At 31.9% G+C, this 27979-nt stretch overlaps 1 protein-coding gene and 1 long non-coding RNA gene across 6 annotated transcripts; both read left to right on the forward strand.

Annotated features, from left to right (window-relative positions):
• Nucleotides 1–2784: 2784 nt before the first annotated feature.
• LOC111703412 (uncharacterized) lies at nt 2785–3669 on the forward strand. The gene is made up of 2 exons (XR_002765608.1): nt 2785–2900; nt 3474–3669. It is a non-coding gene; the product is annotated as an uncharacterized LOC111703412 (long non-coding RNA).
• A 989-nt stretch (nt 3670–4658) lies between these two features.
• On the forward strand, nt 4659–27943 carry LOC111703410 (uncharacterized). Of its 5 annotated transcripts, none has more exons than XM_023475349.1 (14): nt 4659–4811; nt 5510–5569; nt 6685–6775; nt 8016–8160; nt 8846–8887; nt 10806–10852; nt 11186–11295; nt 15964–16048; nt 20105–20281; nt 21039–21125; nt 21816–21887; nt 23098–23173; nt 26368–26409; nt 27005–27943. In XM_023475349.1, the coding sequence occupies exons 4-14, from the start codon at nt 8120–8122 to the stop codon at nt 27054–27056; spliced, it is 831 nt and encodes a 276-aa protein (XP_023331117.1). In that variant the 5' UTR covers nt 4659–4811; nt 5510–5569; nt 6685–6775; nt 8016–8119; the 3' UTR covers nt 27057–27943. The 5 variants fall into 5 exon arrangements, with proteins under 5 accessions (XP_023331117.1, XP_023331118.1, XP_023331115.1 ...); XM_023475350.1 differs by having other exon boundaries at nt 4659–4803; XM_023475347.1 differs by lacking the exon at nt 6685–6775.
• Nucleotides 27944–27979: the final 36 nt, after the last annotated feature.

The raw sequence follows: 27979 nt of genomic DNA on the forward strand, positions 1-27979 counted from the left end.
TGGTAGGTCGGATGCACAAAAAAGTTAGTGTACCCGACCTACTGTAGGTCTTTCGCACAGCTTTCTTAAGTTGTTTGTACTCAGCGCTGTAGATAGGACGCACATCAAATGTCTTAACCTAACTTAACCCCACATATCGGCTAAAACTTTGTCATTTGATAAATGCGGCCGCAGCGCTCGGCAGAAAAATTGTCTTAAACTAACCTAACCAACATATTGTCTCACTTGGTCATTGATACATGTGGCCGCAGCGCTCGGCCACCTAACCTGCCATAGCCGCAACGCTCGGTCCAGAATTTGTCTTAACCTATCTTAACCCCACATATTGTCTATCACTTGGTCAATTTAAGAAATGTGGCCGCACCGCTCGGCCCCCTAACCTGTCCTAGCCGCAGTGATTGGCCCATAAATTGTCTCAATTTCTAACCTTGTGTATCCCACCTACAGAAATCTGTGCATCCGACCTAAAAAATCTGTGCATACGACCTACAAAATCTGTGCATCCGACCTACACAATTGTTACATCTGACCTACGTCGAAAGCTGTGCATCCGACCTACGTGTGCAATCGTAACATCGATCCTTATGGTAGTCCTGTCAATTATATACTGACTATATCTGCAGTTCCTGCGTAGGTCGGATTAACAAAATAGAATGTACATCCTTCCTATACAGCTGTCGTAGGTCCTAGGTACTGTAGGACAGAAATGCCGTAGAACAGATGTAATATTACCCCAAAGGCTCGATAAAAACCCTTCATAAAAAACGAGATTTCTTTGCACTGAAAGAAATTCCTCCATTTTGACAGGGCTAAGTAAAAATTTAGCATGTTGTAATATGCAGATACTAATACTCCTGCTAGATGGACAGAATATTCTAGCAACCCTACTGCATTCACTGCATGGGACTGTTAAATTATTCTGAAACTGTTTGAAACTTTATATTACGCCATTCTACTTTATTTAAATACTTTAAACTTCAGCTTGCTTTTTTTTGCTCTGTGAAGTCCTATGCTGTATTGTTAAATTTTGGGTCTTCACTATCATACTTTGTCTGCTGCAATACTGGAGGTGTCATAAATTAAAAATTGCAACTCGACGCATGAGAATGCAAGGTATTATTTCTTGAGATTTTCAATAGGCATTTTTCCCCAGATGTGCATTAGAAATTAAAAGTTTTGATTCGTTGAATGGGAGAGAGGAACACAGGATTTGAGTTTTTGCCACAAACTCAAATTTTCTAATTTCTATATCTCTGTAACCGCTTAGTGTAACCCTTAGATATTTCAAACTTAGTTTATTTGATCTAACAGAATTAATAGTTTGAAATATTTAAGGTCTATGACCATGGGTTGCAAAGATACAAGGAAAAGAATATTTCAGTTTGTGGCAAAAACTCAGTTTCTTTTGAATAAAAAGTATCATAAATTATGAATAACTTGTTTTTTTCCCTTTATTACCTATAAATATGTAAACTGCTTTATCTAGGGCTTCAACTCAACAAAGCCCGTTGAATCCGTAAAACAAAAAACACATACGTATTTGTTAATTATTTCATTTATTATTTGTGTATGGTGGATGAATGATGTCCCAAAACAACATTGTTTAAAGAATTAGATAATATTTGATATGCGTGACACTTGTTGAAATATATTAGATAATATTTGATATGCGTGACACTTGTTGAACTATATTAGATAATATTTGTTATGTGTGACACTTGTTGAAATATATTAGATAATATTTGATATGTGTGACACTTGTTGAAATATATTAGTGCTCTCAACAATAAATCAGACTACTGTAGTCTTCCTCTAGTCCTTCCTCCCAGTTATACTTTAACGGAAAGATTTGTCCCCACAACTGAAAAGCTCATCCTAGAGGAGGCCAGCCCTGAAAACTAGAGTAATTCCAAGGGTTAGTTTTTTTCGGGGGGAAATGGTCTTAATATATATACTCTAATGCTTCTAAATACAGTTGTCGTTGGATATATCAATATAACGAAGACGACTTTCTATTTCAATTTTAATTTCTACCAAGGTTACACGAAAACATGGAAACAAAGAGAAACAGTCAATTAACAGATTCTTTTAATTGTTGCTTGCAAACGTGTAATTTGAAAAAAGTTTGTTGGAAATCAAAACCCAATTAGAAAAGTTGTCTTGATTATATTGAAATAAACGCCGACTACTTCACGTCTGTTAACACAACACGTGCACTGTGCAGATCTTAAACCAAAACTGCAATTATCTAAATAATAGAACTATTGCAAACATTTATCCTGAACAAAAACTTCCAATATACATTATAGAATAATAAATGTACCTCGGAGTATAGACCTGCCAATCAAGCTTTGTGTATTAACATAAATATCAGGTTTGTCTTGAGATCTATATATATATATATATATACAACATAATTCCCTCGATATATATTTAGAAAACAACTAGATCTAGGGATTTACTTTCTTCTTTTCATTGAAAACAATTCACAAGCAGTATTGAAAATCTATTGATAAAATATTAACAGATTCAACAGATTTAAGAAAAGATCAGCTAGTTGTTATCTGTAGCTTTGCCTTTTTTATGCTCAAAAATCATGGTAACCGACCAAGGGATGTAATCCGTCGTCTTTGCAATAAGGACAGAGATCAGGGACAGAAGGGAATCGGTTATAGGTATAGATCATGTAGTGACATACAGTACATCGGATAAATGAGAGTTGCGGCATCAGTGTACACATATCTGGGGTATGTAAACAGTAGACAGTTTTTCTATACCATAGCATGAAAGATTTGTTGAATAAAACTGCAAATTAAGAAGTTATTCGATCATCAGTAAACTTGAAAAATTATCCTATGGGCATAACAATACTAATCCGAAACATAAGAGCTTATACCAAGGTAAAATATGAATTTTGTTTAAATAATTTACAATTTTAAAGTTTTTGAAAAATCAACATTTCTGCAACAGAGCTGACTATCCCTCCACGGCTTATGTCATTTGTGGAAATATTTTTTGAAAGAAGGATGGAAAGCTAGACCAACCAACGCATATTTTGTTTTATAGACTGTAACATATTTTCCAAATTGGATTTGTCTTAAAGGAACATTTCATAATTTTTTCATATCAAGGGTGTATAGATAGGGTGTTCGGAGGGGGGGGGGGTGATGACAGCCCATGGCCACTATATATCGAATATATCTCACCAATGACTAACCAGAGTTAGAGGCATTTGGTTTCTTCAATTTGAAATCATACTCGTTTTGGTTTATATTTTGACAATTTTTAAAGTTACGGATTTGTTTGTCACATACTTTTTATTCAAAACATATATGCCGACAAAAAAGTATTTAAGAAAAAAGGCTGAAAAATTATGTTTAATAGGAGTAATTGTGATCGAAAGTTATAGCTTTCTGGAATATTGACAACCATTAAATTCACGTGATCTTAAGCTTTAACATAATCTTGTTAAGGTTTCATGATACCGGGTCTGTCAGGAGATTTATGTACTGCATGAAGTTCACAAGTGAAGGAAATCAGGAAAATCATGAAGTTCTATTTTAAGAAATCTTTGAGAAAAGAAAAAGATGGAGTTGTGGAGTACTTTACAATAATTAGAAACCTAATTAAAATATTGTTCTTTTTTTCATTAATAAATGGTTAAGCCCACCATGTTGTACATTCTTTATAAAATTATTCTTACAGCTTCGTCATATTTAGAATTTGTTTCGAGTTGGATAATGTATAAAGATTTTAGATATTGGTTTACATACCATTTAATTTAACTGTGTCTAGTAATCTCCGTTTAGTTATCAAATAAGCTTTTTAAAGTAAAAAAAAAGAAATAAAAACATGGCTATTTTTACTGTTTTTGCGATATAATTTTCCGTTTTTGGCATTTCATTCCAAGTTAATTCACTTATCACATAAACAGAGGCATATTGGATGTTAAATTTGTATCATGCATATAAATAGAAATTGCTCGTGAGAAAAAATAACAGTTTTTCTGAGTAAAATTCTGAATTTGGAGCACAACAAATATTTTGGGACAAAAAACTTTTGTATATGATAATGGATTTTTTGAAAATTCAAAAACTTTATTTCGTCAATTCAAAAGTGTTTAACTTTAACAGAGATAGTCATATATCTTGCAGGGAACCATGCTTTTTAGTCAAAAAATTACAATTTAAATTCTTCCAACGGATGCTATGTCAAAAAACCAAAAAAAGGTTAACAAATTTAAAATACATCAATAACATTTTTAGCATACAAGTTAGGGCCGAACCGGGGGGGGGGTGGACCACGCCCCCATGTGCCCCACCCCTCTTGTAGGATGAAATGGAAGGAATACTCGCGCGCTTGGCTGCGCTTATAATTCTCAGTATTCTCGAACCCCTTTTATATCAAAAGAGCCATTTTGAATGTTTTGCGTCATGTTTTTCATATTGATAAATATTTTTTGAATATTTGAACTTTGCACAAGGAGTTAGAAAAACGAATTGACAAATGTACATTAAAATTAATTGGTTTCTGCATTTTCATTCATGCTTAAAATGACGTCTACAAAAATCCCCCTCTTCTTTAAATGTACATGTTAACCTTTATGTTCAATGATAAGGAGTCTGTACAATTTCCCTGTACAAACAGTCCATCAGCATTCTATACTCTACCCTTTCTCCGTAACCGACATAAATGATTTCCAAACATAACATAACATAACATGTGCAAGACTTTCATCAAACCATTTGCAAAACGTCAAACAGATGCTTGAACTAATGGCCCAAGTTCTATTGTGGTAACTTGGTAAGCTGGTAAGGGTTGGATCGTCAAAATTGAAAAATTTCACCCGTAATAAAAGTTGTCATTTATTATTTTTTAACAAGCACCAATTTCCACGAAATTTTAAAACGATTAAAAATGGCGAATTTTAGACTGTCAGGAAATGAGGGACCCACTGTTTATAAAAAGTACAAGTACTGATCTCGGAGTTTTATCACCAGTCTTCAATGTGTAGAAAAGTAGATCTATTCAATATTCAGTATTCAGAAGTAGTCTCAAATAATCCCTGCCAAGATTGTATAGGATACGTAGGTTACCATGATTCAACGATATAACAGCAATTTTCCTCATATAGTCTCTCACTGAGAGGAGCTGGCCATTGACCACAAAGATCATAGTTTGAGTTAGGTTAAAAGTGCTAAAGCTAAAAAATGTACTTATTAGTCACTTATTGTTCAACGTTGACTTTCATTTCATGGTTCGCACTCTGCGCACCACGAGCGACAAGTGATTGTTCGCTAATAGATTATAAAAGGGGGGAGGTGGCTTTGGAAAAAACTATGATTTCCAAGGGGGTAGTTTTTGCAGTCATCTATAGTACTATATACGTCGTATATATAGTGTTTTTGCAGTCATCTATAGTACTATATACGTCGTATATATAATGTAAAAAAGTCGGTTATGTACTTCAAACTTTGATATCCAAACAAACTAACCATTGTTTATTTAGAGACACCCTGTATAGCTTGAGGAAAATAAGGAAAATTCAAATTCCTGCAATAAATACTAGGTTTGTCCCACTAAACTTTATATTGTTATTATTATTATACATGAAATCAATAGCACTGTAACCGAGGACTATAAATCAACTATAATTATTTGCAATGAAAAATACGGTTATCCTAGAGTATACCAGGTATTCTGGAGTATACCAGGTATCCTGGAGTATACCTGGTATTCTGGAGTATACCAGGTATTCTGGAGTATACCAGGTATTCTGGAGTATACTACAGGTATTCTGGAGTATACCAGGTATTCTGGACTAAACCAGGTATTCTGGAGTATACTAGGTATTCTGGAGTATACCAGGTATTCTGAAGTATACCAGGTACTCTGGAGTATACCAGGTAAATCGATAGCACAGTAACCGAGGACTATAAATCAACTATAATTATTTGCAATGAAAAATATGGTAATACTGTGTTATCCTGGAGTATACCAGGTATTCTGGAGTATACCAGCTATCCTGGAGTATACCAGGTATTCTGGAGTATACCAGGTATTCTGGAGTATACCAGGTATTCTGGAGTATACCAGGTATTCTGGAGTATACCAGGTATTCTGAAGTATACCAGGTATCCTGGAGTATGGTATGCTGCAGGTATTCTGGAGTATACCAGGTATTCTGGAGTATACTAGGTATTCTGGAGTATACCAGGTATTCTGGTGTATACCAGGTATTCTGGAGTATACCAGGTATTCTGGAGTATACCAGGTATTCTGGAGTATACCAGGTATTCTGGACTATACCAGGTATTCTGGAGTATACTAGGTATTCTGGACTATACCAGGTACTCTGAAGTATACCAGGTATTCTGGAGTATACCAGGTATTCTGGAGTATACCAGGTATTCTGGACTATGCCAGGTATTCTGGAGTATACCAGGTATTCTGGAGAATACCAGGTATTCTATTCTGAAGTATACCAGATATCCTGGAGTATAGTATACTGCAGGTATTCTGGAGTATACCATGTATTTTGAGTATACCAGGTATTCTGGAGTATACCAGGTATTCTAGAGTATACAAGGTATTCTGGAGTATACCAGGCATTCTGGAATATACCAGGTATTCAGGAATATACCAGGTATACTGGAGTATACCAGGTATACTGGAATATACCAGGTATACTGGGTACCCAGAGAAGAACCCACGGAGGACGGATTAACTAGCAGTTACGCAACAATCCTGGATCCTCTCGGATACAATATTCCAGGTCCTGATACTGAGGTTCACATTCGATATTTCGGGGAGGGAACCCCCCCCCCCTTGTCAGTGAAATTGATTAAATATGTCTACAGAGCTTTACAACGGTCTCAGTTGTTTTCAGTCCAAAACGCATTTTACAGATAGAGTGAGTTCAACTATAAGGCATGATGCTTCAGGGGTTTGGGATATCGAAATGTAGATTAAAACCTTAATCTATTTTTGGTTAAAAACAATAATAACTTCTTTTTATTTAATCTGATGGTTAAGTAATGGAAAATATGCAAACCGGAAGTTTTTCCTTCCAATATTTTGTTCTTCTAGAAGAAATGTATTTTATGTCTTTGTTTTCCTCAAACAGACCGAATAGTATCAAAGTTTGGATGCAAAACATCAAATATGATTTATTTGAATATTGTTAACTTTAAATATTATCTTTTTAAAACTAATATCATACTAAATGTTAAGTTTTCCCTAGTATCCCTCATATTCAACAAGAGAATTTTAACCGATTTGACACTACTGTAACCAGTGTGAGCTCAATAGCTCGGAAATGGGATAGTAACCCCTCCAGTCATCATACGGACCCGGAGCTAAGCTCGGATTGCAAGTAGTCTGGCCTATAAACAGGACAATGTATTAGCTATTTTGTATGTAGCTATAGGTCGTGCAGAAAGTGGGACGGATGATAAGTCGCCTCATGAACATCATGTAGAGAGATGTATCCGTTAAAACTGTCAGCCTAGAAAACATGCTTTTAATGCTAATTTGAACGTTTGGAAGATTTGAATGCGTGGAAAACCAAAACTACTGTTGGAACGGGAATTCTATTTTAAATTCAAGCTAATAGACATGAAACACGGCTTGATACGAGGAAGGAGAAAATCGGATCGGCCTTGGCTAAAACCGAAAGGAAAGTTAGTATTCATGAAGGATCGGAAGACGGATGATTAACTCGTCGTACGAGGTGAATGAAAGGCGGAGAGGCTACCAAAGAGCTCCGGTGTTCCATGATTCATTTGTATCATCTTATTTGTTCCTTTTTTTTACTTGAAAATACATTTTTTCCTATATTCGTAGATTTACTCACATCAGTTTCAGGCTTTAGAGTTCCTTTATTTCATACCATCATTTTTTATATGGTAACACTAGATTCAATCCTTAATAGAAAAACAGGAATTATAAAATAATGATTTAATTGTAAATCTGTGAATTAAATTATAGTTTGTAGAAAATCTCCGATATTGTAGATGACATTTGTGTTCACGTCATCATCAGCTTGATCAGTGTTTTTATGGTGCCTCGTTCCTGTGTTCCCAGTTTTGATGATTATTCGTGTTTTCTTCAAGTTTAGATGTGTTCCATGTGTTCCCACTACAAGAATATACGCTTCAGGGAACATCAAATAGCTATCTGTCAACATTTATCATTTCAAATTTCTATTAAAAAAAGATTGTACACGTAATTCTTAGCGACTATTCCTTGAAAATTCCTGCCATAATTTTTATCAAGATAGATTTAACAGAAGATTTCCAGCCTTAATTTGCTTTATTAAATATTTGCAAAGCAATGGAACATTTATTTGAAAGAATTTTCAGATCTGCTTTGAATTCTGGATTTTGGGAAGTTTTTTTTATGCCAATCTAATTTTTATTTTTCATATCTTACTAATAATTTCAAAAATGTTCCATATTTAAGCAATATTCAGGTTTATCATTTTATTTCTTTCAAAAGAAACATTAAGTATAATTTCTTGTAATTATATTCGACTTTTAAACATATTTTACCATCTTAAAATGATTAAAGATTAAGTTTGGTTGGACTTTAATAATTTCAATTAACGTTTTAAAAGGGTTGTGAAATTGTAAAAATCCAGCGTGTCTTAATAAAAGTTACTTTAGACTTTTTAATCTTTAAAAAATTTGATGGGAAGAGCTTGTATATACATTTTGAAGTGTGAATACATTCCTTTTGTCTGTTTTAAATATATCTTTTTTAATGTCTGTTTATTGAAATTTATGTTGCTGAAATCGGTACCCTAAATTATATTTGAATTTGATAAAAATTGATGTTTTTATAGATTTTCAACAAACACTGTCTGGTTTCGCCAGTTAAAGCAAAGGAAAGCATTATTATTTTAAATATTAAAATTGTTTTTGATTTTTATTTATATCTATAACACTGACGACTTTGAGACATATATTTATATTTGTAACATTTTTTGTGAATAATCTGATTTTGAAACGAAGAAATTTCAGAAAATTAAACGATGTATGTAAGGAACAATAATTTAACAGTTTAAAATTCATAATTCCTTAAATAATGTGAATCAAATGTTACAACATAGTATTAGTTTCAACTCAATCTTTCTTTAGTGAGTACCGAAAAAACACATGGATCCTGCCAGCCTATATTTGTTAGATAAAGCGTGCTGGGTCCACCACACACTGGGTTCACTAGACGGGTTGGTACGATATAATGCGTACGCAGTACGATCACAAAGACTGGTAAAGCCTAGCACCGATGCAATGATAGGACTCATGGGAAACGCGTTTGCATTTTCAGTATTCTATTTAATGCTAATAAATAATAGTTCAAAATTTATAAATAGCGATAATATATATTTATAACAGTAATCCATAGTCTGCATAATAATTTTTTACAACTACTTTACAGGGAAGTTATAAGGAAATTTTACTTTTCCAAGGGCTCTACAGACCAATTTTGCCAACAAAACACCCAGAGCGCAGGGAGGGATGTTTTATAGGCAAAATTGGTCGTGGGAACCAGTGGTGAAATAAAAAATCATAACAAAAATGGCTAAAAAAGTTAATCTTAATTTAGATACATCTTTATAATAAAGCTCTTCGCTCATATATAAATATTTGCATAATTATATATCTGAAAAGTAAAAAAAAAAACAGTTTATTTTTCCATGTTAGCCATCACTGGCCAAACGGCTGGACCGAATTTGCTGACATTTTTTAGGGAATTCGTTGGTACCCTGGGGGTAAAATAGATTAAATATTTTTTTTTCTTCAAAATTCGAATTTTTTTTTCAAAAATCTATTTTTTTAAATTCCAAATTTTTTTTTCTTGGGCAATGCCAGGCACTTCAGCGAGTACGATATCTAAATATAAATTTGGCTTGTCTGTCTGGGTGTCTGTTTGTTTGTTTGTATCCAATAAACGTCAAAACGGCTGAACCGATCGGGCCCAAATTTTTTGTGGGACATCACGTGACCACTGGGAAGGGTTATGAATGATAACAATTTTAAAATGTGTTTAAAAGGTTTTTAATTTTGTAAAAAATTTAAATTCTTGAAAATCCACGAATTTTCTTTTTTAAATCCGCAAAAATTTGTCTTCTTTGTTTTAAAATGTAAACAAAAAGAGCATAATCACAATTTAAAAAGAAGATGGGCGCGAAGCGCCCTAAAAGCCTAGAAAGAAGGGCGCGAAGCGCCTTGAATTTATAGTATATGTACATTGCACATATTAAACTTTTTAATATTTTGTATTTTCATTTTCTTCTGAAAGCTGATATGCAAATTATATTTCATTAGCAAACATTCTCCTGAGAATACATATATTTTAGAATAGGGATGCTTGGGGATGTGAACATTATAGCGTGTGTTTGTGTGTAAGTGAGGACTAGTGTGTGTGTGCTCGGGGTAGTGTGAACATGAATGACGTGAAATTGTATAATTAAAGGAATTTTAACTTTAGATAAAACGTCGAGATTGTAATTCAAAATAAAATAAAATTGATAAAAACCTGTGAATAAGATGCTTGTGAGTTTTAAATCGTTTATTTTATTGTTTAATTGCATATTTTAGCAAATATGAGAAAGCAATTTAAACAAATTTAATTGTTTTGAAATATTAAAAATATTTTTAAACTAACTAAAAAATTATGAGAATAAAATGGTTATTATCTTTTTTTTCCTTGACATTTATGACATGAGAAGTGAATTTGTTCTGTATTTTCACAAAGAAAACAAGATGTTAAAGAATATTTTAATATGAAATGCTTTGAAGGTTGAAGATGAAAAATCCCTGGCTATTTTTTCACTATTGTACATCAGGTATAAAACTTTGAAATTCATTATAATTCTCATTTCTAATTTTACTGCATGTACAATGTAAAACAAAATTCCAAGTTCAGAAGAACAACTTTTTCTGGGATTTGTATTTCCAATTTTTTTTTTTTCATTACTTTAATTATGTATATACATGAATTTCATGTTTTAAAAAAATAGCTATGAATTCTAACCACAGGGGGATTTTGATGATGACTTTAAAACCTTTCTGTAAAATTTCTTTCATTCAAAGATAATTATTTCAACGATGCATAACTCCGAATTTGTTTTTTGCTTTGTTATTACTCTTTCTTTGTTTTCCAATGTGTTAAATATTAGGAGTTCTACCCTCCTTCTCCTTACTAATACTCTCTCTCTGCACCTTCAGTCCTTCCTGGGAGGGAGGCCTTCTTCATAATTCTACTCACACAGGATATATCCTATACGAGGTTAGATATATCCTTTACGAGGTTAGGTATATCCTTTACGAGGTTACATATATTCTTTACGAGGTTAGATATATCCTTTACAAGGTTAGATATATCATTGAAAAGGTTAGATATATCATTTAAGAGGTTAGATATATCATTTAAGAGGTTAGATATATCATTTAAGAGGTTAGATATATCATTTAAGAGGTTAGATATATCATTTAAGAGGTTATATATATCATTTAAGAGGTTAGATATATAATTTAAGAGGTTAGATATATCATTTAAGAGGTTAGATATATCCTTTACAAGAGTAGATATATCATTTAAGAGGTTAGATATATCATTTACAAGGTTAGATATATTATTTAAGAGGTTAGATATATCCTTTACAAGGTTAGATATATCCTTTACAAGGTTAGATATATCATTTACAAGGTTAGATATATCATTTAAGAGATTAGATATATTCTTTACAAGGTTAACTATATTATTTAAGAGGTTAGATATATTCTTTATAAGGTTAGATATATCATTTAAGAGGTTAGATATATCCTTTACAAGGTTAGATATATTATTTAAGAGGTTAGATATATCATTTACAAGATTAGATATATCATTTACATGGTTAGATATATCCTTTACAAGATTAGATATATTATTTAAGAGGTTAGATATATCATTTACAAGGTTAGATATATCCTTTACAAGATTAGATATATCATTTACAAGGTTAGATATATTATTTAAGAGGTTAGATATATTCTTTATAAGGTTAGATATATCATTTAAGAGGTTAGATATATCCTTTACAAGGCTAGATATATTATTTAAGAGGTTAGATATATCCTTTACAGGGTTACATATATCCTTTACAAGATTAGATATATCCTTTACAAGGTTAGATATATCCTTTACAAGGTTAGATATATCCTTTACAAGGTTAGATTTATCCTTTACAAGGTTAGATATATCATTTACAAGGTTAGATATATCATTTACAAGATTAGATAAATCATTTAAGAGGTGAGATTTATCATTAACAAGGTTAGATATATTATTCAAGAGGTTAGATATATCATTTAAGAAGTTAGATATATTATTTAAGAGGTTAGATATCTCCAAATATTCTAGAAGAATAAGCAGGAAAATGAAAGCATGGGATCGAGATCGAAAAGTTTTGATATTTTATAGTTTTCATACTTATTTTGGTCCACCGAAAGGTGCTCATTGAAACTTATTTATTGTATGTATTAAGAATTTGATGTATAAAAGTAAGATATTCTGAATTTAAATGTTTATGTTTGAAAATTTACTCTTTATATAGCTATATCTTGTGTAGACAAATGAGAAAATTCGTCATTTTCTGAGTTCTGATCAATCATGTAACACCAAACAATTTTCATATTTCTCCATAATAAAACTTTACCAACGTTTCTCTGGAATCAATAACTTTCTAAAGTGTTTTGAAGAAAAGGAATTAAATCTTTGCCCCAAGCTCAGCTTTTCCAATCCCAATATGTTTGCAACCCAGTTTCGTAGACCTTACATATTTTAAACTGTGAATTCTGTTAGATCAAATAAGTTTGAAATATAAAAGGTTTTCACCATCAGGTTACAAAGATATAGAAATTAGAAAATATTTGTTACAAAGACTCAATTTCTTTTTATTGGGTTCTAAGCGGATCGGGGAAGGAGGGGGCCGGGGGGTTCACTGTAAGTTAAAAATTTATTTTATTTAAAGAAACCAGAAAACATTTATAGATCTGAATTGCAATGAAACTCAACCCTGTTTACAGTCGTTGCGATCCAATTATTGAGTATTTTTCCCGTGATTACATATGGAGTCAAGATCCGACTAGTTTACTCCTAGCTTAAGGTTGTTTCTTTCTAAGAGAAGGGGATAGAAAATATATTATATAAAGCCAAAGAGATAATTACAAGGGATAGTAAAAAGAGATAATTACAAGGGATTGTAAAAATAAGTCAAAAAGATGCTACTTTATAAACAGCATATTTTAATAGTAATAATTATGGTATCTTAATACCTAGCAAATAGTAAAAGATCTAATAATAAGACCTAGTAAAGAGTAAAAGATCTAATTATAAGACCTAGCAAATAGAAAAAGATCTAATTATAAGACATATTAAAGATTAAAAGATCTAATTATAAGACCTAGTGAATAATAAGAAATATAATTATAAGACCTAGTAAAGAGTAAAAGATCTAATTATAAGACCCAGTAAAGAATAAAAAATCTAATTATAAGACCTAGTAAAGAATGAAAGATCTAATTACAAGAACTAGTAAAAAGTAAACGATCTAATTATAAGACCTAGTAAAGAGTAAAAGATCTAATTACAAGACCTAGTAAAAAGTAAACGATATAATTATAAGACCTAGTAAGGAGTAAAAGATCTAATTATACGACCTAGTAAAGAGTAAAAGATCTAATTATAAGACCTAGTAAAGAGTAAAAGATCTAATTATAAGACCTAGTAAAGAGTAAAAGATCTAATTATAAGACCTAGAAAAGAATAAAAGATATGATTATAAGACCTAATAAAGAATAAAAGATCTAATTATAAGACCTAGTAAACAGTAAACGATATAATAATAAGACATATTAAAGATTAAAAGATATAATTATAAGACCTAGTAAAGAATAAAAGATCTAATTATAAGACCTAGTAAAGAGTAAAAGATCTTTTATAAGACCTAGTAAAGAGTAAAAGATCTAATTATAAGACCTAGTAAAGAGTAAAAGATCTAATTACAAGACCTAGTAAAAGTAAACGATATAATTATAAGACATATTAAAGATTAAAAGATCTAATTATAAGACCTAATAAAGAATAAAATATCTAATTATAAGACCTAGTGAAGAATAAAAGATCTAATTATAAGACCCAGTAAAGAATAAAAGATCTAATTATAAGACCTAGTAAATAATAAAAGATCTAATTATTAGACCTAGTAAATAATAAAAGATCTAATTATTAGACCTAGTAAAGAATAAAAGATATGATTATAAGACCTAGTAAAAAGTTCAAAATCTAATTATTAGACCTTTTAAAAAGATTAAGAGCTTTCGCTTACGCTTATGCTAATTATCAAAATTGTATTTTCTATTTGCTAAATGTTAGAAGTTTAGTAAGTGTAGAACATTATGTGGCTAAACTTGGGGTTTCATTTTATTTTAAACTTCGAAACCTTAGCAATTAAGCTTTCACGATACCTTCAAGCTATTAGCATATTAACAGGGAGATATATATATATAGATAAATAATTAAATAGATAAATTGATAGATAGATAGAAAGATAGATAGATAGATAGACAGATAGATAGATAGATAGATAGATAGATAGATAGATAGATAGAATAATGTTAAGTTGTCTCTATGTGATGAATGGATATTGTTCTTAAACTGAAAAGACATATCACCCATTTACTCAGTGGGGAGTATTTACTTTTTAACATATGTACACTGTAGTACACTGTACAGACCTGGCAATATACCTAGGATATATCTGGGAATATATCTGGGAACATACCTGGGATATATCTGGGATATATATGGGAATATATCTGGGAATATACCTGGCAATATACCTGGGAATATACCTGGGATGTTCCTGGCAATATACCTGGAAATATACCTGGGAATATACCTGGGATATATCTGGGATATATATGGGAATATATCTGGGAATATACCAGGCAATATACCTGGGAATATACCTGGGATGTTCCTGGCAATATACTTGGGAATATACCTGGGATATATCTGTGATATATATGGGAATATATCTGGGAATATACCTGGGAATATACCTGGGAATATACCTGGAAATATACCTGGGAATATACCTGGGAATATACCTGGAAATAAACCTGGGATATACCTGGAAATACCTGGGATATACCTGGAAATACCTGGGAATATACCTGGGAATATACCTGGCAATATACCTAGGATATATCTGGGAATATATCTGGGAATATACCTGGGATGTACCTGGCAATATACCTGGAAATATACCTGGGATATACCTGGAAATACCTGGGAATATACCTGGGAATATACCTGGGAATATACCTGGGAATATACCCGGGAATATACCTGGAAATACCTGGGAATATACCTGGGATAATACCTGAGAATATACCTGGGAATATACCTGGGAATATACCTGGGAATATACCTGAGGATATGCCTGGGAATATACCTGAGGATATACCTGGGAATATACCTGGGCATTCACCTAAAAGCTACTTCAGCGATATTTATACTCAGAAGAAGAATGCCTAACCAATAAGGAAATACATAATTTAGAAATATAAAAAATTTTTGTAAAGATTTGTTGAGGCATTTTTTAAAGATATATTAGAGTACAGGTAGGAAATGGGTAAAGTTTAAAGAAACTAAACTATAACAGATGCTTCAATCCCACAAAACAAAACGAACTAAATTTACTCTCAAACTGGTTAAGTTTTGTCCTGTTATTTCACTCAAATTCATCACATTTTGGAAAAGTAATTCTTTCGAATTTTAAGATTCCTGAAATAGAACGCACTTTGGCGTTTTTAAGGTTGTTAAACATTAGAGACATGAAAAATGTTTGGTTAAATCTGAACACAATGTTCATGTATAATCTGTAATGTATTCTTGTTTTGATTTCAGGATGGAAAATCTCCAATGTTCTTGAACCCGCATATTCTTGCTCCTGTCAGGAGTGGTTTACTGAGTACCTGTTTAGATATATCAGGTAGATACATTCGTCATTTTTATTCTATTTATCAATTTAAAAGATTTCATGGCATATTATTGTTTATAAAACTTACGCCAAAAAAGTGTACAATAAACAACATTGTTTCTTCGATTTAGGATTCAGAAAAAAATTAATCCTTTTTTTTGATGTTTCTATATTTCTCAAGAAAAGAATATGATTGCAATTCTTAAATCCCCTCCAGGTCCGGTCAAATGATATTCGAAAATCTTGTTATAGGTATTTGAACGTTCAAAGTTGTGAAATTCTCAATGAAATTCTTGTTTATTTTAGTGAATTTTGCAGATTTTTTTCGATGCTTTCCGTTCAATATATTTATAAGATATAGCAAATTCATTAAAAAATATGAAATATGACATATCTCTTTAATTGGTTTTAACTATACTCTGTTTTGAAAACCTTTCTCCGGGTTTGAGTCCTGCTTTACAAAAGAAACGCACAAAATCAGACATGAAAATATCTTTCATACCAAAAAGATGTTTTATTTGTCCAAAAATAGTTATCTATTACCTAATGCCTACATGTTTGAAAATTCTAAACAATATATAGATTATAAATATGAAATTAGAAGTATAAATCGTTAAGATGCCAGTTAGGAAATTAAACGTACATTTCATTCCCTTCATAAAAACTCGAAATAATTGTGTCTCCTGACGCACTTCTTCTTTTTGTGACGCAATTCCGATTTAACAATAATGTAGAAGTTTGTTTTTTATTTTTTTATGAAGAAAAATCCCAGTACAAATGTGTACCAAAGTATTAGCTCTGAAAGCCTAGACCTCTCCAAATGACGCAGATTGTTTATTGTTTGATGGGGAGAGAAACCCCTAAAAGCACAAAAGGAACTGAGTTTTTGCAGCAAACACCGATTTTCTATTCCCTTTATCTTTGTCACTGAAAGTCGTAGGTTTACATTATCAGGTTGCACAGATATAGGGATGAGAACATTTCAATGTATTGCAAAAACTCAATTTCTTTGCGTTGTGTGTTGGGGTTATGCTAGATTATGTTGGGTCTATATTAAGTCTTAGTGTAGAGGAGGTAATTTATTTTCTCCTGGATTTGCGTATATATCGGAGAACAGTCAATAAATGCCCCATATCATTCCTTACCTCTACATATAATACTTCTGAACACAAATCCATAAACAAAACTGATCCTTCCTTCCATACTTCCCACTCTACAGAACCCTATCTCTTTCCCCCAGGCTACATCACTCTCTGACTTCTGATATATTTTTTCTCCTTTACCCAACCATTTTTCAGAAACCTTTATCTACTTTTTTACCCTCTACGGAGTACGGAACCCTTTTTTTCTTATTCCCCTTCTACAGAACCCTTTTCCTCCTTATTTACCCTCTTTCAGAACCCTTTTTCCCCTTATTTACCCTTTACGGACCCTTTCTCTCCTTATTCTCACTCTATGGAACCCCTTCTCTCCCTATTTACCCTCTACGGAACACTTTCTATCCTTAATCCCCCTCTACGTAACCCTTTATCTCTCCTAATTCTCCCCTCTACGGAGCCCTTTCTCCCCTTATTCCCTCTCCTGAACCCTTTCTCTTCTTATTCCCTCTCCAGAACCCTTTCTCTCCTTATTTCCTCTCCAGAACCCTTTCTCCTCTTATTCCCCCTCCAGAGCCCTTTCTCTCCTTATTCCCCCTCTCCAGAACCCTTTCTCTCCTTATTCCCTCTCCAGAACCCTTTCTCTCCTTATTCCCCCTCTCCAGAACCCTTTCTCTCCTTATTCCCTCTCCAGAACCCTTTCTCTCCTTAATCCCCCTCTACGTAACCCTTTATCTCTCCTAATTCTCCCCTCTACGGAGCCCTTTCTCCCCTTATTCCCTCTCCTGAACCCTTTCTCTTCTTATTCCCTCTCCAGAACCCTTTCTCTCCTTATTCCTCTCCAGAACCCTTTCTCTCCTTATTCCCCCTCTCCAGAACCCTTTCTCTCCTTATTCCCTCTCCAGATAACCCTTTCTCTCCTTATTCACCCTCTACGGATCCCCTTTTATTCTTATTCCCCTTCCAGAAACCTTTCTCCCCTTATTCCCCCTCCAGAACCCTTTCTCCCCTTATTCACCCTCTACGGAACCCATTCTCTCCTTATAACCCCTATCAGGAATAATATCAGGTGAAGAACTCATTAAGGAGCCTAGATTGTACTGATTTATGACATCTTATTTACGCAATATATATCTACACAATATACATAAACATAATGTAATATATTGGTATGTATGTATCTACTATAGCCTTATTTGTTTTTATTCTTTTTACAGCAGTGACACAAACTTTTGTTTTCAAGATATAAAAGAATATTAATGCAATAATAAAATAACAAAAAAGAGAATAAAGTCAACTATTCTTTGCATCGTACATAAACATAAACAAAAAGAGTTTGTTTACCCACTCAAAATATTGCATGATCCTAGCCGGTACAACATGTACTGTATATGCATTCAGTCGTTCTGTCTAGTCTGGACTACCCAGTGCAACAAATGTAGCCTGGCAAGATCACAGTGCAAACTAAACGTCCAATTCTGTGAAACAGACAATGGAATCGTTACGTCGCGCGGTCATTTTAAGTTCATTTACCCATGTTCAAGATCCTTTGAAATATCACTGTGTATAATTGTAAAATATGTTTTAAACCGTTCTAGATAAGTATTTATTTTGTTTAGGGTTTTAAAGTTTTATTCCCCTTGAGCAATTCATCATTTATATCAAAGCAGTAGTTTATATATCAAAGCAGCAGTTTAAATATCAAAGCAGTAGTTTATATATCAAAGCAGTAGTTTATATATCAAAGCAGTAGTTTATATATCAAAGCAGTAGTTTAGCTGTTTAGCTGTACTGCAAAAAATATGTGTTTAACATCTGACACTGTACTCTTCATATTTCATCTTATATTTACGTAGCAATGAATATTTATAAAATTGAATTATACTTTTCGTGTAATCTTCATATATATATATATTTGGCTTGTCTGCTTGGTTGTTTCTAATAGATGTAAAAACGACTAAACCGGTTGAGCTAAAATCCGCGAAATGATCAGTTTTCCGATGATCGGTGATCGAAGATGCATGTATTTGTATTTTTGGATTGTCTATTTGATGGTTCCTATTTTTTAAATAAAAAAGTAAAAAAAGTTTTCTGTGTTTTTTATTCCTAAATAATATTGAAAATAAATGTATGACAAAGAAGGATATTGTATATTGACGGAAAGCTATTATTCATGGATTTATACAGTCTAGATAAAATTGTTTTTTTTTATTAATACATCAATTGTCCGACATACCGGGTGCAGCATAAAATACGACTTTAAAGGAAATATATCCGACTATATACTAGAAATTAAAACATGTTTGGTCTTCTCAAATCTTATTCAAAAAAAGAAATTATGAAAACATAAACTTTTTACTATAGATTTAGCAATAAATGTTTTTAAAGCATTAATATAATTTTAAATCTAACAGCTGCAAGCGTGTTTATAGAAAATATTCATAAATTATGTAAATATATTATTAAAAGATGGCTTAGTATTTATGTCACGGGAACATACTGTGCTAAATTAAACGTTATAAATCAGGTACAATGTGTCTACTGTCTGCAGAGTGTCCAAAGAAAAAAATTTCTTTGGAGTTTTGAATTCTACACTTTTTCCATCTTCAAACTTGTTTATTTTTATTTTGTATTTTAGTTCCATGTTTATTTGTTTATCGGTTGTTTGTCCATTTAAACACGTTAATGTTTTTCTTTACTGATCGGGAAAAGTGTAAAAGAACTTTTCAAAAAAAAACGAACCTGCAGGAAAATGAATTTTTCTTTAAAGACTTTTAAATTATTGGGTCACCTAATTGGGCACATAAAAATATGATACATTTTGTTCAGTTAGTATCTAATGGTGCTATATTATTTCTGTTTGATGTTTCTGTTAAAGAGAAATAATGTAAATCGTTTAAAAAAATCTTGTTCTCTTCCATGGAAAATTAACGAAACATTTTTCTTCCATATAAAAATAAATATTTTTTAGATGAAATTTACCAGAAGCTACGAGACGAGATGCCTACACTATCCGAGAAATGTATAGACCATAGTAACGTATATCCAAACCAAACCGGTATTCCACCACGCTGGTTACGGGTTCTTGTTAAATCTATTTCCTGTAGTTTAACTAGTCTTATCATCATAGCAGCTGCTATAATATTAGGTTGGTTTAAAGATTAATTTACTATTTATTTTCCTTCACTTTAGGTGGAACCATTAGAAATCGTAGAGTAAGAAGACGACATTTAGCAATCTAATGTATATTTGAATTTGTTTTAAAGGAAATAGCAAAAATAAAATATTTAGACTTAATAAAAGGGGTAAGTGTGTAAACTGTTTGATTTTATTTGAACTAATAAAAATCATGATTTAAGTCTTACAGTTGTCTTCCTATTCCACATTTTTATGGGTCCAATAGTATATTTACTATCTAACCATTGTAATCTTAAAATTATTGATTTGATTTGAAATTATTATCTACCGGACATTTTAGATTATTTTGCACTTACGCTTACTGGGATTGTAAGTGTAATTTCAAGTGACCCTTCAAGCAAAGGTGACAAGGCCCAATCTACAACGTTTCCCTTAAAAGCATGAATTATCAATGTTTATAATTTGGAAAATTGATTATTATTTTCAATTGCAGATTCGATCTACAAAAGTTACTTGCACATTCCTACTCTATGGAAACATATAGGATTTATCAGAGTTGAACACTTTAAAACCTAGAAAACGACAAAATCTTCTACATTATTGATCAGGTTAATTTCAATGGTACCGTTGTAAATCAGACATTGGAATCTTTGCACGGAGGGTCACTTTAAATTACGCTTACAGTCCCTTTATGCGATCATTGTCAAACACTTTCTATCCACAATAATTAACCTTAAAGTAAAAATTATTTTGTAAACCTGTTCTAGGTATTGTTGGTGTTGTTTACCAACAATCAGCTTGTCTTCTAGTAGATTCTGTTTTGTATTTTCTAGCTGCTGGGTCAGCTTCAACAGGTACTCTCATCTACATATTTGTCAAAACGTCAAAACGGCTGAACCAATTGGGCCACCTTTTTGGGAAGACCTAAGAGGGACTTTAGGGTCAGGCAAAGGAATTGAGTTTTTGCCACAAACTCTGATTTCCTTCCCCCAATATCTTTACAACCAACTGTCTTAGAACGTTGAATTTTCAAACTCTGATTTCCTTACCCCTATATCTTTACAACAAACTGTCTTAGAACGCTGAATTTTCAAACTCTGATTTCCTTCCCCCAATATCTTTACAACCAACTGTCTTAGAACGTTGAATTTTCAAACTCTGATTTCCTTCCCCCAATATCTTTACAACCAACTGTCTTAGAACGTTGAATTTTCAAACTCTGATTTCCTTCCCCCAATATCTTTACAACCAACTGTCTTAGAACGCTAAATTTTCAAACTCTGAATTCTGTCAGATTACATAATTTAAGTTTAAAATAGTAAAGGTTTACATTATCAGGTTACAAAGATATATGGATTGGAAAATTCGAGCTTGTGACAAAGACTCAATTCCTTTAGTAAAACATATCTAACCTAGTTTTTGTGATTTTATATCCAGCATTTAAAATCTACTGAAATCAAACAAGTGCATTTTCCGAAAGAGTTCACGGAAATTTAAAACCAGTATCTTCATGTTTTTCTAAAAAGCGAAATTTTATTTTTTAGGACTAATACTCTACTGGTTTGGAACACAAGAGAGACAAGATGTTTTATTTCGGGGACTTGAACCCTTCACTGGTAAACCTAGAGTCTATAGGGATAGTTTCTTGTTCACGTAAAAACCTGGACTAAAAAAATTCTAAAATTCTAACAGAAACTAATGCCAAGTTTAAGAACAGGTTGAGAAAATAATATTGCACTTCCAGCTAAACACCCAACCTTGCCAGTCACTCTCTTTAAGAAATAAGCACAATTTAATTCTAAGATGCTTTATCTTATATGATATCACTATATACGTGATATATTAAAAAACATCCTTTTTAAACATGAATTTATTAAAGGTTTGTGGGTTTGCTGGAAGCTTCTAACCATTTTTAATACTTCTTGTTACTATCCATACAGTTAATCACCAAATGCTTTTGTATCTACTTTTAAAATATTAAAAGCAAACTTTTTTCAAAGAAATATGAAAATTTGATTTAGCTGTAAAGATATTTTTATTTTTTTTATTTAAACTTATTTTACTAAATTTTTTTAGAGTGGATATAATATCCTGCATTGTACCCTGTATATTGTATTGTAATCTGTATCATGTATGCTGTATTGTATCCTGTATCCTGTATTGTTTCCTGTAATCTGTATCCTGAATTGTATCTTGTATTGTATCCAATATTGTAGGATGGTATTCAGCAGTATCCTGTATTGTACCCTGTATCCTGTATTGTATCCTATATTGTAGGATGGTGTCCAGCAGTATCCTGTATTGTATCCTATATTGTAGGATGGTGTCCAGCAGTATCCTGTATTGTAACCTGTATCCTGTATTGTACCCTGTATCCTGTATTGTATCCTATATTGTAGGATGTTGTCCAGCAGTATCCTGTATTGTAACCTGTATCCTGTATTGTATCCTATATTGCAGGATGGTATTTAGCAGTATCCTGTATTGTACCCTATATCCTGTATTGTATCCTATATTGTAGGATGGTGTCCAGCAGTATCCTGTATTGTAACCTGTATCCTGTATTGTATCCTATATTGCAGGATGGTATTTAGCAGTATCCTGTATTGTACCCTATATCCTGTATTGTATCCTATATTGTAGGATGTTGTCCAGCAGTATCCTGCATTGTAACCTGTATCCTGTATTGTATCCTATATTGTAGGATGTTTTCCAGCAGTATTCTGTATTGTAACCTGTATCCTGTATTGTATCCTATATTGTAGGATGTTGTCCAGCAGTATTCTGTATTGTAACCTGTATCCTGTATTGTATCCTATATTGTAGGATGGTGTCCAGCAGTATCCTGGATTGGTGTTCTAATATCTTTTCTCTCCTCCGCAGAGTTGGCGTACTTAACCAGGAAATTACAAGAATATTTTTAAACAACAAATTTTCAATTCTTTAAACTGTTTTCCCTCATTTACATATTCATCATACAATATCAATATCCCGAATATTTTTATCAATAAATGATTAGAATTCTCCAGAAAGCCAAACCAGGATTAAAGGGAGTGACCGGCAATGTATGGTAATTGAACTGAGATTGCAGCAGTATTGTTGAGAAATTTTTTAGTATTCATTTGAGACCTATCAAACGCTTTTACGGATATTTGTTCTGCAAGAGCGTAAATGCTAAGAAAACCCACCATTTTATTGAAGACTCTTAAAATAGGGTTTTTAAACAAGTCTGAATAAATCAAGGTTCTGGCGTGCTGCCGACTCCCTTAAATCTTTTCTATATGGCTGTTATAATAAGATTTAGATAATTAGATTATCCCGAAACCGCTGTGCTTTCTTATACGTTTACTATAAATAAATGCCTTTCTTCCGAAATAGCTCTCTGTAACAAAGACGACATCTAAATATATTGCGGGTTTACAGGATCCATTCAAGGATAAATATATGAACGGGAAAAGTAATTATGAATTGAAATATTATAAATCAGTGCAAGAGCTGCTACATTTGATACAATGTTTGTAAATTAAAAGATTATCAGAATATACTCATTTTGTCCAATCTCACCATGAAACACAAGACAAATGCATTTTAAGAGGAGTACTGAGACAAAAACCAGTCACCCCCCCCCCCCTAAAGATGGGGGAGAAAGGTTATTCTCAAAAATATTCACCCTGAGAGGGACCTTCGTGGTAATTTTAAGTGACTCTTTATTTACAGAAAGGGATGAAAAGTGTTTAATTCTGATAATTTCTTAATGTTTTCTAAAGTAAGAACTGCGCGACTCACTGTCTCAATAGTTTAATGAAAAGTAGAAATGTTTTCTGATTAAAGGGTTGTTCAGGTATTTGGTTGATATATGGTAGGTAATAATGGAAGACGAGTATATAATCAAAATTCGAAAATGAAAAATTGATCGAAACCTGCACACAGTTCAAATTGCGCTGTATTTATGTAAGTTTGAAAATTGGAATTGAATTCTTTTTAAAAGCTAAAATTTTCTAATCCCTATATTTTGAGACCTGATAACTTAAAACTATTTTGTTTCAATCTGAGGTCTACGAAAACTTGTAATCCCGGGATTTCCAAAATGTGGTCTACCATTTTTTCTTCTTCAAAGTTGACGGAGATATTAGGAAATTCGTCCAGATTCCATTTAATTTAAAATCAACTAAACTGTTCTAACGTTCAATAGCACCGTTTACCCATAAAGGACGAGACATTAAAAACGGTTTTAAACTCGTTCAATGTAATTATTTGAAGGTTGAACTTGGCTTTGTGCCTTCAGAATAGTTCATTAATTGCTTATTACAAAATTTGGCAAAGAAAAAAAAGTTTACAGGGAACCATACATTTTAGAAAAAAGACTGAAAAAAATCCAGCATAGCTTGCTTGTACTATATACAGAGTGTCCAATTAAACATAGGAATTGAGAGACGAGTCAAATATCGTCTTTGATTTCCTATAATTGATAAATGACATCAAGGGCATCATAAAAGGACTGAAAGTAAATGAGCTCTCCAAATTGTGGTCTACCGTCTTTGTATCTTTAAAATTGACGTTTATATTAAACATTTGAACAGCTTTGTTAATTTTTAATAAACTGGAATATGAACGAATTTCCAAATAAAAAAAGGTAGGCCACATGTAGGAAATCACGAGTCTAGAAGTAGTTTTCGGTGCTAAATGTTTTAAATGTGATACTAGCTACACAATTATGTTTACGAAATAATCCCGCTTGGAACAAAGACAAAATAGAATTCGTAGTAGGTAGTTAGTAGGAAAATAGAATTCGTAGTAGGTAGTTAGTAGGAAAATAGAATTCGTAGTAGGTAGTTAGTAGGAAAATAGAATTCGTAGTAGGTAGTTAGTAGGAAAATAGAATTCGTAGTAGGTAGTTAGTAGGAAAATAGAATTCGTAGTAGGTAGTTAGTAGGAAAAGTTGGAAATAATCATTTGTTTTACTGATTGTTAAAAAAGGATCTGAGAAGTTTAATTTATCCTGTAGTTTACATACATTCAGGACTAGTTAAAAACGGGATTATCATTATATAAATAAATATAACTTTGTAGGGTTCATGTTTTAGTTAAATGTAATCATCAAAATGCAAAAATAATTTTTAATTTAAGGAAATCCAAGTAACGTTTTTCGTAAATTTTTTTTTATTTTTCAGAAATAAATTGGTAAATTTTTATAATACGCTGGTCCAAAATTTTATGAAAATCTCTCTGCAAATGAAAAAAAAATAAAACAAAAAAATTTGCTAAAGAATATTAGTGCAAATCTGCACCAAATCTTGAGAAATATTAAATTCTCCTTATTAAGAATAAAATTTTGAATAACAAATTTCCATATTGCCATTTTTTATCAGATTTTGACTTGACGGATTTTGTGATAATTGTTTCATTCAATTTTAGATTTTAATAACTCCCTTGAAGTAAAGAAGAGTTAATATTTGCTGATTAATTCTACCAGAAAGAACCCTGCAAACGTTTATAGAGTTTTGAAAAAAACACGCTAAGCTAATCTTTCTTTTTTTTGGCTTTCCACTTTATTTTTAGAAACTATTCCTTTTAGCTTCTCACATTTATTATGAGTAGACTTGGTAAATTTCTCCCCAAGGATATGAGGTTCTTAATGATAAATGATATTCTGTGTATTTACATACATTTAATATTATGTCTGGTCCAAATCATTCAAATAACATATTTTATCTCATTTAATGCGGAGAAAAGTTTTGAGGAAAACAATTTATATCTTCTATATATAAATTTGTCTGTGTTTGTATGTCCGATCATAACTCATGAACACCTTGACCGACTTGCCTTAAAATTTGATTTGGGAGCTCGGGATAATTACGGTCATGTTGTTAGCTTGGTTTTGAGGTTCTAAGATGAATGGGTTTACTTTTAGGGAAAAAAGCTAAATTCAAAATTTACAACTAAGCGAGGGTAAACGGCGGGAGTAAGTATGAGTTGAGTACCTAGGGAACGCATGGGATCTCAAACTAGTATTATATATGCTAGTATTAGCTAGTATTATATATTAGAATTCATAAAAACTTAAATTTTGTAAATATTGAATATTCTGGTTTTTAGATTGATGAATAAACAGAAACAGATTGAGAATACCAGGGAGAGGTTTAAAACAAGCTTATCTAAATTTTTCAAATATTTTATAAAAGTTTTTTATTAATTTTTTATTTAAAATTTTACAATTGCTTCTGTTTCTCAAATTTCAAAAAGTTTTCTATTCCAAAATTTTGTCTTGAATTATTTATGCTTTCAATGCAGGCATCTAAAAATAAATATAAAGTTGAAAATTTGAGACCAGAGGATTTTAACAACTAAAAATAGTATATTTAGTTTATAATTATCATTATTAATAGAAATTAAGGCACTTGATATCTTACCTAAAAGGGCTTAGAATTTGTTAAGTGGCATTTCCGAATCACTACGCTACCCTGTAAATCTTTCTCTGATCTAGAATGTGATAAAAAAATAGTTTTGACTGAAAATAGTTGTTTCCAATTGTAGTTTCTCTGTGAGAGTGACTTTCGGATTTATGTTGCAGAGACAATTAATGAAATTGTGAGAATTTAGAATAGTTTCAAGAAAGAAACCCGAAGATATCTTCCTCATTGATATTCTGATAAAGTTTTAAAGGGTACCGTTTAAATCAGACATGCCACTTTCTAAGAGAATGGTAAAAAAGATTGATCTTTTCCTCTTTAAGATTATCTGTGCGAAGAAAGGTTCACATCAAACTCTGGAGATCCAACCGGTGATGAAGACGACTGCACTTAAATGCCGCAAACTATTCATTCTGAAACAAACATGGATGCTATGAACTATAAACTAAAATATGTTGGCATAACCAAGGATTTGGAAACTTCTTTAAAACTGAAGAAGCTGAAACTTTAAACTTTAAAATCTTTATATGCATGGCATCAAAGAGTATGAGGTAAAACTATGGGTCAAGAAAAGCTAGCCCGGTCTCAATAGTTGTTGCATAATTTGCATAGCTGTTTATATTGCTGTGATATAGTGTATACAGAGTATGGACCGTTTTGCATGATAATTTTTGTGATATATTAATTATTCTTGAATTCAAAAGTTGGTGTAAACATTTACTTATCTCTCTCAAATCTGTGAAACTCAGTATATGCAAAATGATGTGTCTTTATGGGGTAAATTAAATAATAAGTAAACATCTTGGTATTGTTTTTAAACTTAAGTTGGTGAGCCGGCCCACTATTTGTTACCATTTTCTCTAAATTAACATCCTACTCTTTTCTATTCATTGTTATAAAAGAATTGTCACCAAAATAGTCTGGAACAGAGATACGACAAAAAAACTATGAGGAACGAAGATAAATGGTTTTCCAAAAAAATGATTGTTTTTTTCAAATTTAAAAATTTGTCCAAAGGACGCCGTTTTACATCTAAGAAAGAAATTAATTACTCAGCACCAAATTTTCCAGTCCTAATATCTTTTCAAGATGATATCGCAGACCTTTGATTTTTTTAAATTATAAAATTTGGTAGATCAAATAGTCAAAGTTTGAAATATTAAAGGTTTACATCATCAGGTTGCAAAGATATGGTTTTTGATCATTTTGTTCAAAAGACTCCTGATGTAAATGTATTTTCCCTACCTATTTTTACCTATTTTTCATAAAGTGAAACCCTTAATAACGAATACATCGAT

The sequence above is a fragment of the Eurytemora carolleeae genome, unplaced genomic scaffold (assembly GCF_000591075.1).
Source record: "Eurytemora carolleeae unplaced genomic scaffold, Eaff_2.0 scaffold547, whole genome shotgun sequence".
In the NCBI taxonomy this organism is placed as follows: Eukaryota; Metazoa; Arthropoda; class Copepoda; order Calanoida; family Temoridae; genus Eurytemora; species Eurytemora carolleeae.

What these genes read in the sequence shown, in the direction of transcription:
- LOC111703410 (XM_023475349.1), top strand. Translation starts at nt 8,120, where the DNA reads ATGTGTTCCATGTGTTCCCACTACAAGAATATACGCTTCAG. An exon ending in TACAAGAATATACGCTTCAG is followed by an intron (nt 8,161 to 8,845) that starts GGAACATCAAAT and finishes ATGTTTTTATAG; the next exon opens with ATTTTCAACAAACACTGTCT. An exon ending in CAGGATATATCCTATACGAG is followed by an intron (nt 11,296 to 15,963) that starts GTTAGATATATC and finishes TTTTGATTTCAG; the next exon opens with GATGGAAAATCTCCAATGTT.